This window comes from Triturus cristatus, chromosome 10 (genome assembly GCF_964204655.1).
Source record: "Triturus cristatus chromosome 10, aTriCri1.1, whole genome shotgun sequence".
Classification (NCBI taxonomy): domain Eukaryota; kingdom Metazoa; phylum Chordata; class Amphibia; order Caudata; family Salamandridae; genus Triturus; species Triturus cristatus.
The window spans coordinates 1,140,745,321-1,140,762,467 of NC_140593.1; the positions used below are offsets into that span (position 1 = coordinate 1,140,745,321).

A 17,147-nucleotide genomic window follows, 5' to 3' on the forward strand; every position below is an offset into this window, starting at 1 on the left:
AAGCAGGCCAGGCCGACCAAATGGGACGGCTCAGAAAGCCAAGCAAATACGTCACCGACACCTCTTTTCCAATGGCTGGCCACCGTTTAGCATAAACGGTGACGCCAGCCAATGGAAAAGAGGGGCGGGGCTTAATGCCCCTTACAGAAAATACCCACATCTCATTAAATTGCGATTCTCCTATTAACATGTCCAGAGAATCTGGATTTCAGTAAAGACATGGAGGCTATCATTATGCATTAATCCTTTAATGCAGTCACAAGCAGCCGCACTACATCACAATAAGAAAAACAGTTCTAGAATGCGGTGAGCAAAAGGTATAATAGGCATGAGAGACAAACAGACTGCCTCTTTTAAATGAAGCGAAGAAATGGAAGTTCAAAGTAGAAGTCCAGCTTGATCTTGAGATTGCAGATGGAGAGAGTTCTGCTACGGGATAAGGAGTGCGACATGACATCAGGTGGAGCTGTCTGAAAATAAGATGAGGATGTTGAAGCACGTCATGAACTAAAGCAAAATACAAAATAAGAGCATATGTAAAGAAATTAAGCAAATGTTAAAAAATACAGTTTAATGCTAATTCGTCCAAGGGAGGGACGGGTGGGATAATGATAGCCTCCGTGTCTTTAATGAAATCCAGATTCTCTGGACCTGTTAATAGGAGAATCGCAATTTCATTTCAAGACTGGAGGCTACATTATGCATGTTGGTAGCCCTGGAGGACGACATCGGACATATGCTCAATCGGTTTACAGTAGTGGTGAGCGAAGGTAGAAGCATTTGACCAATCAGCAGCTTTAAGGATATCATTCAACTTACCACCTGACCAAAAGGATTTGCTTGCCATAGCACCTCTGAGAGAATGTGCTTGGAATTTAGAAAGGTCAATACCAGCTAGATTCATGACTGATTTGACCCACCTAGCAATGGTGGAGGAAGAAACAGGTTTGAAAGGCTTGACAAAGGAAAGAAGGAGTTAATTAGCATCTAAAGGGCGAAGGTCTTTCATTCTCAACTCATATTCTTTCATACAGTCTACAACACAAAGTCTTTTGCAAAACTCAAAATGAGGGTAAAAAAATAGAGTCTGACATGGTTTTAGTCCTTCTAAAAATCTCGAATTTAACCCCAAACATATCATAACAAATATGGGAAATATCTAGGCATTTAACATCTGAAACTGCGACAGGAGATTAAACATAAAAGAGTGGAAAGTTTAAGAGAGAGACATTTCCTGTTAAGGAAAGGATTGTCAGGCCAGGAAGAGAAAAGTTCAAGTATAGCTTTAACATCCCACAAGGACTGGTATTTAGGTCTAGGAGGTCTTTTGAGTTTAATGCTTTTCATAACTCTACAAATAATAACGTTTTTACCTACCGTCTTATTATTGACAAAGGAATGACCGGCGGAGATAGCTGATCTGTAGCAGTTAATGGATCTATAAGATAGGCCTCTATCAAATTGCTCTACTAAGAAGTTAACTATATTGACGCTAGGAGCTTCCACCGGATCCAGGTTCCTCTCCATGCACCAACAAAGCCATTTTTTTCAAATGTTGTTGTATCTTTAGTGTGTTCCGGGAGCCCATGACTCACCGAGGAGAGTGAGAGCTGATGACGAAAGGCCAGACAGTTCGTTGGATTGCCTGACACTTTCCAAGCAAGAAGGTTCAAATTCCCTGAAATGATTAGGTGATGATCCTCTCCGTCTGCGTTGGAAATCAGACCTTTGCTCGCTGGGATGAGAAAGGGGATGTCGCAGGACAGTTCCAGAGATGTCGGGAACCTTGCTTGAGAAGGCCAAAAGGGGGTTATCAGAACCAGAGTGCATTGGTCCATTCTGACCTTCTGTAGGACTCTTTGGATCATGGCAAAGGGGGGAAAGGCGTAGCCCTGAAGGTTCGACCAGCATTGGAGGAAAGCATTCACAGCTAGAGCCCCGGGGTCCGGCATCCAGCTGAAATATTTTTGAAGTTGGAAGGTTAATCTGCTGGCAAACAAGTCCACAACCAGTGGACCCCAAAAGTGAAAGATAAGATTGAAAACATTCACGTTGAGTTTCCAATCGGTAAGGTCTGAAAGGAATCTTGAGTTCCAGTCCGCAGAAAGGTTCGACTATCCGGGAAGGTATTCCGCCTTCAGAGAGATCTTGTGTTCTAAACAGAACATCCAGAGTTTCTTGGCTAGAGTGGATAGGTCTGCAGATTTGGTACCGCCAAGGCGGTTGATATAAGAAACTGCGGAGATGTTGTCCATCTTCAGAAGAACAGATCTCCCTTGAAGAGAGTGTTTGAAACTCATTAGTGCGTACATGCCTGCAGTAAGTTCTAGGAAATTTATATGACGGGAAGATTCCTCGAGAGACCAAGCGCCACCAGTGTTTTGGTCGAGGAGGCGAGCACCCCAACCGTGAAGGCTGGCATCCGATTCCAGAATAAATTCCGGTGAAGATCCGAAGATAGCTTTCCCATTCCAGGCGTCCAAGTTTTCTAGTATATTACGAGAGGGTAACTGTTCCTGAGGAATTATGGTTGTGTTTGTTCTCTCAAAGTGGTGTGGGGAATTTCTCCTTTTGTATATAGTGCCCTCACACACCCTTTCGGGTGTCTTGCTTCATCATAGGGCGTTGCTCCTCGTGGGGGTGGCGCTGCAGTCCCCCACGGGCCCCGCAAGAGGGCTCTTTGGCGGAGATCTTTTGATTGGAGACGCCGCAGTTGTGCATGGGTGTGTGTGGGCCTAATGGAAAACAAGTGGGTGGTGCGGTTTAAAAATTGCTGGGTAGAGTTTCAGACCTTTATTCACTGCCCTACCTGGCAAATGATTAAAAATGGTTATCCTGGAGCTACTCTTAATGAAAAAAATATTAAAAGAGGGCAGATCCTGGAAAGTAACTGCTGCTCTCAGGAATGTGAGTGGGGAGCCTACTGGTGAATGGTCAACATGTTTCGCGCTTACGAATGGGTCCTTAAGGGATCCCAGATGCGCTTCGTCAGGACCTATAAAAAATAATTAAATAGTGAGTGAAAGTGTTTGTGAGTGAAATAGAATGACAGGTTTCAGTGAGGTGTGATACTGTAGACCTGTTGAACCTCAATAGTAAGGTTAGTCCAGCGATAGATGGAGAGGGGGTAGGTTACCACGTCCCGGGCGAAGGAACACGATTTCTCCTTAGTGCCAACTCCACTACGCTGATGGGGCCCTTATCCCTACAACTTTAGGGTTGGGTTGAGGTTTCCAGAAAAGACAGGTAAACCTCTCAGCGCAAAGACGCTGGACTAACCTTACTATTGAGGTTCAACAGGTCTACAGTATCACACCTCACTGAAACCTGTCATTCTATTTCACTCACAAACACTTTCACTCACTATTTAATTATTTTTTATAGGTCCTGACGAAGCGCATCTGGGATCCCTTAAGGACCCATTCGTAAGCGCGAAACATGTTGACCATTCACCAGTAGGCTCCCCACTCACATTCCTGAGAGCAGCAGTTACTTTCCAGGATCTGCCCTCTTTTAATATTTTTTTCATTAAGAGTAGCTCCAGGATAACCATTTTTAATCATTTGCCAGGTAGGGCAGTGAATAAAGGTCTGAAACTCTACCCAGCAATTTTTAAACCGCACCACCCACTTGTTTTCCATTAGGCCCACACACACCCATGCACAACTGCGGCGTCTCCAATCAAAAGATCTCCGCCAAAGAGCCCTCTTGCGGGGCCCGTGGGGGACTGCAGCGCCACCCCCACGAGGAGCAACGCCCTATGATGAAGCAAGACACCCGAAAGGGTGTGTGAGGGCACTATATACAAAAGGAGAAATTCCCCACACCACTTTGAGAGAACAAACACAACCATAATTCCTCAGGAACAGTTACCCTCTCGTAATATACTAGTTATTCTGAGGGAGCACGGGTACTGGACCTATTTTCTAACTACGCTCCCGGTCCCCCCCTCTTTTGTGATATAGTCCAAGTTTTCTAGCCACCATGAGAGTCCTGACTTGGCTTCCAGGTCTAAGGTCACTGAATCTCCATACCAAAGGCCAAGCTTGAGAGCCTTTGCTTTTATTCTTTGAAGGGCACGGTAATTCAGAGGGCCCGGAAAGATAGCTTGGATGGAAGGGGAAAGTAAACCTAGGAGTCTGGCTAATTCTCTGAGTGTTAGAGATTCTTGTTTTAAAACATATCTGATCTCTTTTCGAATTTTCGCAATTTTCTTGGCAGGGAGAAGGAGAAGGCAGTTCGAGGTATCTACAGTGAACCCTAGGAATTCTAGAGATTTTGAGGGAGTTAAGATAGATTTTTCCCTGTTTATAATCAAACCAAGACTTTCGATAAGGTTCATTGTAGAGTTGAGGTCTTTTAAAAGTTGGGAGTAGAGCTGGGACATGATGAGGATATCGTCCAGACAGATGATGAGGCGAATACCCCTCTCTCTCAGAAGAGAGACGATAGTCCTCATGATCTTGGTAAAGCACCAAGGGGCAGAGGAAAGCCCGAAAGGAAGAGCTTTGAATTGGAAAAGGCAATTCTTCCATATAAATTGGAGGTAGGGTTGATGTTCTAAGGCCATAGGGATGGTAAAGTATGCGTCTTTTAAATCTAGTTTGACCAACCAATCACCTTTCAGGAGAAGATCTCTGAGAAGGTGAATGCCTTCCATTTTGAAATGTCTGAAAACTAGGTATTTGTTCACTTCCCGAAGGTTTATGACCGGTCTCCATCCTTTTTCCTTTTTTTGTACGAGGAAAAGAGTGCTGACAAAGGTTTTTAGTGACCATGGCATTTGAACGATAGCTCCTTTTTGAAGCATTGAAGAGATTTCCTCTTCTACAATCTTTTGATGTTCTTTCGAAAGAGTTAGCGGTTGTGGGGGATTCGTTTGAAACGGAATATCTATAAAATCTATTTTGAAACCCTGCAAGGTTTCGAGAACCCATGGATCTTGAGTTATTGATTCCCAAATGTGGTAAAAGTATTTTAGTCTGCCCCCTACTTGGGAAGAAACGGAAGAAAGAGGAAGACTTACTTTGAGGATTGGAGCTGTTGGCGTTTCCTCTGGACCTGTAGCCTCTGTTTCGTGGTCCTCTGCCTCGTTGTGGGTAGAATTGTTGGTTAGATGGGTAGAACCCTCTTCCGGTACCCCTGAACGATGAGAAGGGCCTTTGGATACCATGGCCGAAAGAACGGCCTCTTCTTCCGGCCTGTCCAAAAAGGTTTGAGTTGAAGACTCTTTTCATATTGGCTTGAGCCCTGTCCAGGGCGGTAAAAGTAGCAACGTACTTGCCGATAGATTTAATCATGTCCTCTCCGAAGAGGAGCCCCTTGGCGTTATCGGAGGGTTCTTTTTCCGCCAGATCACCCAGTTTCGGGTTAATCTTAGTGAGGATAGTTCTCCTTCTTTCTATGTTGAGGCTAGAGTTTGCATTGCCAAGGAGAACTATCGCCCTTTGGCTCCAGTCTCGAATGAGATTAACGTCGAGGGGGGTATTTGAAATATGTGATTCCTCGGCAAGGTCGAGGATCCTTGTGAGTGGACCAAGGATGTCGAGTAGGCAGTCTTGAAAACCTTTGAGGGCTCTCTCGAGACCTTTTCTAGGGTCCTTTCCCAATTTAAATAGAAATGTAATAAGGTCAAGGTTGGGGGTTTGGGAGACCTTATCTTGGATAGAGGGTCTTGGACACTCTGATCTCAGGGTGTTTTTTGTCTCTCTTTCGAGATAGTTTCTCAGCCACCTAGTGATAAATTTAGACACATGTTCTTGTGGGAACCATTTTGAACTATTGGGGTGTGAAATATTAAGGGGAGAGAACATTTCCTCTCCAAGAGGGTTAAGGATAACAATTTTTGAGGATGAAGGGGAATCGAGGTCAAGGGGGTTGTTGAATTCAAGGTCCTGGTCATCTAAGTCTAATACAAATTCATCATATGGATTGTTAAAATTTTCTTCCTCTTCTTCAGAGTCAGAGACTGCGTCAGATTGCTTTGAAATGTAGTTTGTGCCGCGAGGGACACCCATCAAATTTGTGCCGCTGGAGGCACCCATCATATTTGTGCCGCGAGGGACACCATAGTCATTTGAGGTGCGATGGCCTCCCATCATAAATGAGGTGCTACGAACTCCCGTATCGCTTGAGGTGCTTCGACCTCCCAAATTGCAGTCAGAGGGGTAATCGCAGTTTTTAGATTTTTTACTTTGTTTGCGATTACTCGGATCATCTGTTGAATCAGAATGGGGAAGGGAGAGAGATCTTTTTGAGGACATAACTTCCTTGAAGGTAGAGAGCATACAGGATCTAATTTCTTTTTGTAGAAAATTTAAAAATAATTATCGTCATGAATGGGAGAGCTGGCGGTAGCCTCGTCTGAGTCTAAGTCAGACATAATGGGAAAGGTTAAAGGTTAGCTTAAAACAAAATAGTCAATAAAGGCTGAAATACTCTCTTTTTTTTATGAAATATAGAAGAGGGGCTAAATATGAACACCTTGACCCTAAAATAAAAATTAAAGATGTGGAACCCTATTTATAAAAATCAGGGTAAATCTTAGGAATCAATTGAAAATATTTGTTTGCAATTCAGGAGTTCTCCGGCAGCAGCTGATCGTGAAAGCGAAGTAATTGAATACTTTGCTCGAGATCAGCTGCTGCCGGGGAAGAGAAAAGGCCGTAAGGAGAAGCCTCACGTTTTAGCGCCATTGCTAAGGTACTTTCCTTAGTGAAACGCACTCGCGACGCGCTCGCGAGGAGGAAGCGAGCGCGTCTAAGATAATTGCCGAAAATTACCAAATCGCTAAGGGCAAGAAGCGCGCTGGTATAATAAGGGAGATGGCGGCAAGGAGAGCCCAGACACACAAGCGTGTTTTACATTGGCGAGTGCGCACGAAGAAAAGAAGTTAAACGAGCGGTGGAACTTGTCGAGAAGACAGAAGAGAGGTAGGAAGGAGCGGAGGAAGCGACGACCTAAATAGGAAGTCGGTGGGGAGGGGTGACGGGGAAAAGGGAACCATGGTCACCCATGAGGGCGAGGGGGGAAACAAGCGCCAGATATAAGAAACAAGGTTGTGAAGGATAAAGGGAACATAAGAAGAGCGAATAAAGACAAGGAAATATAGCAAAATGGCACAATGATTAAGACATTGGGATATTAAGAAGCAAGTAGAAGTTAAACTTATCTGCTTGTGAGCCGCATTTAAAAGAGGCAGTCTGTTTGTCTCTCATGCCTTTTATACCTTTTGCTCACCGCATTCTAGAACTGTTTTTCTTATTGTGATGTAGTGCGGCTGCTTGTGACTGCATTAAAGGATTAATGCATAATGTAGCCTCCGGTCTTGTAATGAAATCTCGCCAGCGAGACTGCGCATGCGCGCAGCTACGCCAGGCGATACCTAAAAACAGCAAGGGTATGTGTTTGAAGTTTCTATTGCCATTGTAAATAACAATGCCTTTTATTTATGTTTTAAAAAAGAAAAAGAAAAGAAACCATTGTCATTTACAATGTCAATAACTCAAACTAATGTCGCTGCGAGACCTATTGCATTTCCAATGCTTGTTTTTTTGGCTGCTGATTATTACGACTAGTAAAGCTTGAGAAGCATATTCCTCGCCTCGTGTCCTTAATATAGTATCTAAAATGTTTGTCCTAAGTGCGAGAAAATGTTCTAGCCTTGCTTCTGTGTCCTTAATAGATTCGAAAATTCTTGACCTGTAAGCTAGAACATGTTTCAGCCTCGCCTCTGTGTCTTTAAATGAATCAGGCATGAGGTCATTACTTTATTGCTTTTCTGCCGATATTATCATTTGCCTGGCCATAAAATGGTCCATGCTTAAAATGTTCAAGAAGTTCTTCCGGCGCAGAAGACGTGTACGTTTGTACGTAGACATGTCACGTGACCCTGCCCGTTTGTCTTTCTCCTTTCAAGCTGAGCAGGCGGTGTCACAATCCCTTGCGTCACGAGCCCCTCGACGGATGTAATTGTGACGCGACGCCCCTGCTCCCTGTCTCAGAAACCCCGGGCGAGTGACAGACGGATAGCCGCCATTTGCTGATGCCAATGTGAAGAGAAGACCGAATCGCTGCTGGAGGAGCCCGTTTCGTCCTCCCACCGCTGGCCGTCCAGCGCCCGGCGTCAGGGGACGGAAGGATAATCCGGCGGCCTGCGAGAGACCCCGGAAAGGTCCGTGCCTGTGCCGGGCCTCGGGGACCCGCAGGCCGCACAACTCACGGTAGGCCGCACCGACCCTTGCATCCCTTTTTTAGGAGCAGCCGCTCAAGGTGACGTTCAGGAAGAAGCCGAGCCGCCATTGCCCGCAGGAGTAAGAGAGGGAAGACGAGGAACCGTACTTGGATTTTCGCGGAACCCCGCAGAGGGAAAGTAATGACCCCATTAATCGGATACCGGAAGAACTGAATTGTTTGTGACCGCAACCCCTGTAGGACTGACAGCACTCGGCCCGCCTAATACGGACGCCCGGCTCCCCAGAAGGACTGAGGGTCTGAGCCCGGCCTCTCGTAAAGACTCGGTACCGGCACGATCCGGAAGGGGGGTTGAGACCAGGAAGAGATCATCGCAGCCCGCAAGAACTAATATACCGGGTGACACCCAGGTTCCGTTTCCAGTAAGGACTGAGGTGCTTCGCTAGGGAGCGAGGCCCCCAAGTGGCTAACCAGCTGCCGTGAGGACGGCAGACACCGGACTCTGACCGCGGACTTCTCAGCCCCTCTGGTGCTCGGCTTGTGTCTCTGTTCCTCTCTTTGCCTTGTGCCGGGCCCTTCCTCTAATACACGCTGTGCAGTCAGTATGTTGGTTTTCCGTGGTGTCCTTCGGGGGGAGTCTGTGCCCCGCTAGGAGGGCCCGGGTCCCTGTATGTGTGTGGTTGGTGGGAGGTGGAGTGTGATTGTTGAAGGGAAGGAGTTGGGGTCCCGTATCTTTGGGGTGGGGGGATCAAAAAGCCTTTAACATGTCGTGTGTGCATTATAAGTTTTCCTCCAAACTGAACTATGACACGGTGACCTTCGACGGGATGCACATCTCCCTGTGCGACCTGAAGAAGCAGATCATGGGCCGGGAGAAGCTGAAGGCGGCTGACTGTGACCTCCAGATCACCAACGCGCAGACTAAGGAAGGTAGGAGCCCAGAACTGTCAAAACGATACGCCCGTTTGTGTTTTTTTTTTCGTGTGGTTGGGGGGGGGGGGGGGGTCCCGTGGAGTAGTGCTGGAACATCTTACAAAGTTTATCTGCTGAAATCAAGGTTTGAACTGCAGAACGTAAAATGCCATTTCTGAATGCGAAGGTTTTCTTTTTTTTTTTTTTATCGGACAGAACCACGTTTTCCAACCAGCACTGTACTTGGCCTACGCGTCTGCTGTACTAAAATATTTGCTGTGTATGTAGCGGTGAAGCTTCTTTAGTGTGTGTGTGTGTGTGTGTGATCGGAGATTCCCAAACTTTATGATCGCGTGCATAACGGTCTGACCACTTAGTGGTATCGAATAGTGCTGGTTTTGCTTCTTTCCCACGTGGTTTAGTCTTCTTTTGCATCTGACTAAGTACACGTTATTGTACTTGTGGCACAGTAGAGGTGCTTTTCTTTTTGTATGGCTCTTGCCGTGTTGCAGTAGATGGTTGGACATAACGATTTTCATTTACTTTGCCAGTGAAGTATTGTGGGAGGGTGCAACAATTCTTGCTTCCTCGATTTGATAAAGTTTGTCCTCGTTAATCTTCCAAGAGTCTTACTCATTCGTAGTCGAACGGTATGTATGCTCCGGCAATCTGCCCTGGACAGTCTGTACAATCAAAAGTCCGCTGTGAACGCTTCCAGAAAGCGGTTAGTCTTTGAACTAGATTGATTCAGTGGTAACTGTGCTGTCGAGTGACTGGCCTTAATGCTTTAGTGGTATAAAAGGATAGTTAAGAAATTGTCTGTTCACCAAAATGGCAGTGTGTCAGAAGTGACCTCAAAAACCCATAAGTAGTGGTTGCCATCTGATGGTGCTCTCTTGATAGTTGGTGCCAAGTTTACTCGGTACCCTCTTTTAGAGTTAAACTATATTTTCACTATGTTGTACAATACAAACTTTTTAAGTATTAAAATCGATATGAGATGTGGGTCATATACTTATTAATCGCGCTCTACAAATCGATATACAATACAATACAATTCTCTGCAAGATGTATTTTTTCTCCGGCACCTGCTCTTAAGCTACGGCTGTCAGTCCCCTTTATTAGAGGGTGACTTTGGAATTATCATGGACTAAGAACACTGGTTTGTAGGGAACGTTGCTTATGTCTTAAACTAGGAAGGCTTTTGCTTCCAGTTGTGGTTGAAAATGCACTTGGTTGTTAACGTGGTGACACAAATATTAGCAGTGTATTAGGAGAGTAACAGCCTACTCCATGTAGTTATTTACTACAAAGTTGTATGCTTGAGTAAGTGTACCGAAGAAACTGCACTTTTATAAGTATCAATATTTGTGTAGTTCACTTAGAAGTTATAGATTTCTAGGCATGCTATTAGGCTTGAAAAAGTAGCCCTAATTCAGGTGTTGCCGTTGGCACCAAGCCAACATTATCATGCTCTGTCTGCTGCTGTTCAGTGTTGACACCAGAACAACTTTTACCGTAATCTCCGCTTGCCAATTGCAAACTGTTGGCGAGACAAATAGATGCCCAATAGATTTTGGTAAAATGAGCATAGTTATTTTTGGGTTGCATGGTTATGGCGTTAAACAAGGGGTGGTTGTGTATGAAATGAGTTGAAGACGATTTGCAGAAAAACCATAAGGAGTTAGGCAGGGGACTTGAAAATAGTCTGTGCTTCGAGAGCAGGAATGTGGTCGGTCATTGGTATGGAGAGGCAGGGTAATTCAAAAGGATAGAGGGAATAATCAAAAGATTTAATTAAGGTCAGAATTACAGTTGTGATTTTTAGGAAATCTCTTGGCGTAGCATGTAATTCGAGAATGTAAGACTGTAAATCAACTACAGGTATTTTAATAGCCACTAGAATCAATTAGTCTCTCCACCTCCAGTATTGATTTGTTTTGACAGTATGTCCTCTGCATGATTTGCGGGCTTGTACTCTTGCCCCTACTGCCTGTCTGACGTGTATGTGGTATCGTGACTTTTGTTTTGGTCCTGGTGTCGCGCTAATCTAGCATGTGGGCACCCCCCCCCCCCCCCCCCCCCCATTCTTGGCCTATTTACATCAAAATATGAAAGGTAGAATTAGAGTTAATGCACAAGAGAAAGTTTACAACGATATTGGTGTTTTTAGAGGGTTAAGGCGGGGCTGCGTCCTGGCCCTATGCCTTTATTTTATATATGAAAAATTTACATAAGTTTTAGTAACGCTCACTAATGAAGTTCCAAGAATAAACAGGTTTATACATCCATCTTTATTATATGCCGATGATGCGTTGCTAATGGGCCACACTCCTAAAATCCCTGCTCCTTTTAATATGAGGTTTTGTTAATGTTATGGCCTCCTTAGATTTGTGTACTAATTTAAAAAAAATATTTTATAATGGCTTGCGGACTAAAGAAGCACGCGTTGAATGTCCTAAATGTCGGCGATCGGAGTTTACTAAGCACAAGCACTTTTTTCCTATCTGGGTTTGGTTTTTGCTGCTAATGGTCTGTGGATAGACCATACTGCACATTGCAGGACCAAGTTTTCTACGTCAGTTTAGAGATATCATAGTTGACTCTTAAATGTGAGGTATGGAAATTCCATGGCTAGCGTAGGTGAGATCCAGTTTACACAGGATTCGTTATGGAAATGTCTTTGACTCCAAATTTGACCTTATTTATTACTGTAAATAAAAGATGCAGACAGCCCTGTATAGATGCTACGAGGACAGGCTGGCCACGGAGTCCAGTAAATATAGCATAGCTGCGTACCTGAATATTGAGAAAGGGAGATACTTGCCCAGCTATCTGACTAAACCTATGGGGCGATGGGAGCATGCCCTCCTGTTCCGCCCAATAGCTGGCAAGTATCAACTATCCTTTCCCCTGGTCTTTCAAGCAAATCTTGATTTTATTCTTTGCCCATGTAAGGGGCACTCTGGCCAAACCCATTTATATATTTAAATAAGCTCTATGAAAATATACTAGATCATTCCTGCTTTAGTAAAAAAAAAAATATATATTAATTATGGAGAGGCCTACAAAACCCTCCCCGCACTGGATGATGAACTAATAATTTGCGTGGGCACCTTTCTGAAAATAAGAGTCCGCATCTCAATTAACTGTTTAATTGTACTTTATAGTCTGCACTGTAATTAAGAAAAGTTAAAAGGAAAAAATCGAGAAACATGGATGTGGGTTCAAGGAAACTACGATTGGTGACAATAGGTCTTCTGATGGATTTTCTTTGTCCTTGTGGGCTTTGGGAAGCATGTAGAAACACAGGACTACCGGTTGTTTCACCCATAAGAAGAAGAGAATTCTCTGTACTGGTGACAATAGGTCTTCTGATGGATTTTCTTTGTCCTTGTGGGCTTTGGGAAGCATGTAGAAACACAGGACTACCGGTTGTTTCACCCATAAGAAGAAGAGAATTCTCTGTACTGATCATGTTGATTAGCATGGCTTGATATTGGAGCACGGCTTCATTGTGTGCTTGAAAAGTGGTTCTTTCGTAATTGCCTGGAGTTTCGAGCTGTCTACAGGCTTCCTTGAAATATATAGTAGCATCCCATAGGACCACATTGCCCCTTTTTATCTGAAGGTTTAATGACAACAGAATGGTCCTTCTTGAGTGTTGTAAGAGCTGGCCTCTGCTCAGGTAATTTGCATAACTGTGGTGTCCCAAAGTGCATTTCACCATGTTTTGTGTGGGGATTTTTCATTTTTTGAACAAGACTACAGCTGAACAGAATTGCACCAAATTTGGCACAAAGCTAGATGTTGGTTCAGAAAGCGTGGTTTTGTGATTCGGTGTAAATCCGCTCAGTCGTTTGTGAGCTCCATCTTGGAAAAATATAGCTATCCGAGGACGCCAGTCCTTGCAGTGGAATCAACCAAGAAGTGTTGACAGCCATCTTGGGGATCAGCTTGAAGCGGAGTACCAGAAAAAAATAAATGAGAGCAGAGTAGGACACCCCCCCCCCCCCCCCCCCCAAGCACAACATGCTTGGGTGCAACATTCAGCGCGCCATGAGAACTTTCATTTTCCAAGCAGCCCGGGACAATGGCGGCTGCTTCAACGAAAGTGCAATAGAATTTGCATTTACAAGAGTTTGAACTATTGGCATTGTAAATGACTGCCTTTTTTTGTCAAAAAAAATATAAATCGGTTTGAAGAGGAATCGGCAATTGCTTTGGAGATAAATAAAAATATATATATTTATTTTACTACTGCCATAGCTTAAACTAGTTAAACTATAGCAAATGCAAGACATATTGCATTGCAAATGCTTGTTTTCTAAAGCACCTGGGTGAGCTAAATCCCGGGCTGCGACTCCCCCTCTTTACGCCCAGGCAGCGTTTTAATGATATGCGGGTGAGCCTCGCTGCTGCCTTGGGGACTACCATCTACCTGGGGCACATGCATTAATTATAATAAACCAGCATTGGCATAGCCAATAGGTCTTGCCTTTGGGGCCTTATAAGTATTTAGTTACGCAGCACAATATCCTTCCTGCAACAACTGTTGCATGGCTAAACACTTATAAGGTCCCAAAGGTGAGACCTATTGGCTATGCCAATGCTTGTAAGATAGAGCCCTAAAGTGAGTGGATCGGACAGTTGGACTTTTCTGGACGGTGCCATGCCCATTTCTGTTCTGTGTTCTCACGGAATGGCCCCCTCTAGCAATGTCACTCTGCCCCTCATGGCACATCTTTAACTGAATTCATATCATCAGAACCCCCCCCCCCCCCCCCCCCCCGAGAGGGCAGACTAGTGCACACAAGCAGGCTTTCAATGTCTACTGTGCACAGACAACCGTCTGCAGACATGAGTGCGCGCACACACACACACCCCCAACATCCGTAGGCAGACATATGGGAGGACTATACTCACAGAAAGGACGTTCTAATGAATACAAGCAGGCATTAGAAGCCTACTGTGCACACATACGAAAGAATTGTACACACACAGGAAGGACATCGTAATGTACTCAAACAGGCATTACAGTGTACAATGCAGGTGGTTCCTGTAGCCGGATAAGATACCTAATCTATAATGCCACGCGATGCAACTAGAGTTTCAAAGCGCCGTATATCAGAGAAGAAACACAGTGCACTTAGGGTAAAGAGACACCCCGCTCACAGACACACTGACGTCCCTAGCCCCACCTGTGCCTTTAATGGGATCAGAGGGGGTCAGAGCAGCCTACCAGCTCCTACGGGCTATAAAAACAGTATTCTGGCTCCTTCCCAGATGGTGGTGTTTGTGTATCTAGTGCCGTGATGCACACACCGGCTCTCCGGTGACGTCCTCCCTGGCAGCAGGTGTACAGTGGCCGAAACAGACCATGCATGTCAGAAAGCATCCATGGCCCTGCATTACAGCCTGGGGCTCTGCTTAAACCGGAAGCCTGGGGGGGGGGGGGGGGGGGGGGTGTCTGTGTCCGGTGGAGTCATCCATTCAATGCGGATAGAGGACGGAGGTAGTAGGGTGGTCGTGGGCCATTCAGAGGGTACCTCTGGCTGGCGGACACGTTGTTGCACGCTAAGAATGTTGCCTGCTGTATGGTGTCGCATCTCCCGAGTGTACCAATGTTTTCTGATAGCCTGAGGTGCATGGTGGTACTGATGGACACTGGGCTGGAGGCGTGGTTTCTCTAGAGGAGCCATGGTTGTACCTGTCAGTCTGGGGCATGACATTATTGGTGGGGATGGTGATGTTTTTCCTGGCCCTTGATCGTGTACCGGTGGTAGTAACTGGCAGCAGTGTACTTCCTGGCACTTCTTTGCGTACTAATTGTTGTACCCAGCAGTCCGCCGTGCATGTTGTTCCCGTTTGGGGAAGGCAGCTGGTGGTGTCGTTCCGGCTGGTCATCATGCACCGGGGGTGGTACCCGGCAGCCAGGTGTGCATATTGTTGCTGTTGAAGGCAGGTGGGGTGTGGTTCCTGGCTGGTCATCAAGCATTGGTGGTGGTGGTACCCAGCAGCTCGGAGTGCATGACGGCTATTGAAGAATGATGCCTTGAGTTGTGGCACACTAGTATAGCTCACTGAATGCCAAGCGCCTCCATGCACTGTTCGAATCACTTCTGCTGGCACAACGGGCAGGAGGGAAGTATGAAAACAGCATGGTCTTGATGGCTTCTTTGATCCTGTTGAAGATTTGTTTTTTCTTAAAGATGTCAAACGTAAAAGAGAAGCCTTAAAGGCATCGTGGCATCAGAGTATCCGTCTGTTGAGCCCTGTTATCCTCGGCGATACAGTGGGGCGATTCTTGTGAAGATGTTGGGACTGTGATTGTACATTTCGTGCCAGCTCTGCAGAAACTATGAAAACCATTGGCCTGTATCTCTGTGATGGTGACGAAGAGCACACGTGGCACGGCCCTGGCACAAACAGTCTTGACCGGAAGCAGAGAACGGTGAACGTATAAAATTCTCGAACAGCAGGCAACGTAAACCTACAGTTAGGAAGGGGGCACTTGGAGCCCGCCCAGGAACAAAATTAATATTGCAAGGGGCGGAGGCAGACAACACTTGGCGTTAACCTCACGAAGAACTGTAATGACGCCCAGGGGATGAGACAGAGATGTGCTAACAAGCGAGAGGCGCTTACGCAATCGCCAGGTTCTACAAGTACAAACTTTGGCATGGCAGGCTCTGAAAGAACAAGGAATTCAAGGAATGCAGCGTCCCGCGAGTGGTGCGTGCGAGAGCGAGCACCAAGCAATCTGTTTTGCATTATTGTGCACACGTCTGGGCACGATAATTCAAAACCTATGGTGCCTGTGCAGGTAACCGCAAGCAATACACGGTGGGCGGAGCAAAGGCGGGATATGCATCCGCCTTTGCCCAATTGCGTGCTGTCTTTCTTAGAAAGACACGCTAAGGCAAATAGGCTGTCAGCCAAAAAAAAAAAATGCACAAGCGTGTGAAAAGTTGTGGTGAGCTCCAAGAGGTCGTTTTCCTATTGCAGTGCATGCGCGCTGCTATAGGCTTGACCTAAAAAACAATGATGGAAATTGCAGGTAAATCACAATGGCCTAAAGCCCATCAGAACAGATTAACAGATGTGGCACATGGCTGGTGTTCTCGTAGCTGGAATGGAGAGCTGTCCTAATCATGTCTTTACCATGCATTGTTTACTTTCCTGCAGCCCTCCACATAATTTAGAAAACGGCCACCATACAAAAAAGTAAGACCCGGGTGAACAATTTTTTGTGGTTTGGGGAAAATGCAGATTTAGGAGCCAGGATTTCGCTGCTACCTAGTGAGGGATGATTGGGTGGAAGACTACTGAATATTGGACGATACTACTATACCTTGCAACTGAGATACATGGTAGAATGGCTTTTGTCCAAATCAGAAAAATAACAGTACCTAATGGACCAAACAGTAGCTACGGTCTACATGAACTAAGTCCCTTGGATTTCTTAAAAAAAGATCGTGGCATTGTAGTATTTCTTACTCGCATGAGCTACAAGTGAAGTTGGGGACTGCCTTCTGATGAAGGAAAACCATACCACATTCCATTCCCGTGTTATACCCAGGCTTGCTAACCAGAGCATTGAATCTGCATACAAAGACATCCGATTTGAAATCTGGGGGGTAGGTTTGCAGTAGCATAAGGCTTATGTTCCCTGGATCAGGGAGCAAAATGTTTCATATACGCTCAGTTATGGTTTATTGGAAATTAACCATTTCAATATGCTGATCAGGCACTGGTTTCATCACAGACCTGTGCTACTTTCATTAAACTCTGTGGCTGTTCTGGAAAACACAAAGAAAAATCTTGTCTGACATTTTACAAGCTACTCTCGTAGAGAAATGTAAACACTAAGACCCCTGCAAAAGACCTAACCGGTCAGAATTAGGCTAACGTATGTGATATGCATAGCTTTTCTGTAATGACGTTTGAGCCCTAAATCTGACACAAAGGGAGAAAAGCTATTGCTTTGATGCAGGACAATGGGAGCTATCTTTTTAGGCCTCTGTATACATTTATATAGT

The 17,147-nt window shown here is 45.3% G+C and overlaps 1 protein-coding gene across 2 annotated transcripts in view; it reads left to right on the top strand.

The window, feature by feature from the left end:
- The first annotated feature begins 7,994 nt into the window (after positions 1-7,994).
- Positions 7,995-17,147, top strand: part of RBBP6 (RB binding protein 6, ubiquitin ligase) — a 394,678-nt gene continuing 385,525 nt past the window's right edge. Inside the window, exon 1 of one of the 2 annotated variants that reach the window (XM_085629467.1) lies at positions 7,995-9,123. In XM_085629467.1, coding sequence (XP_085485593.1) covers positions 8,958-9,123 — 166 coding nt within the window. In that variant the 5' untranslated portion in view covers positions 7,995-8,957. The remainder of the gene's footprint in view (positions 9,124-17,147) is intronic. The other variant, XM_085629468.1, reaches the window with a different exon arrangement.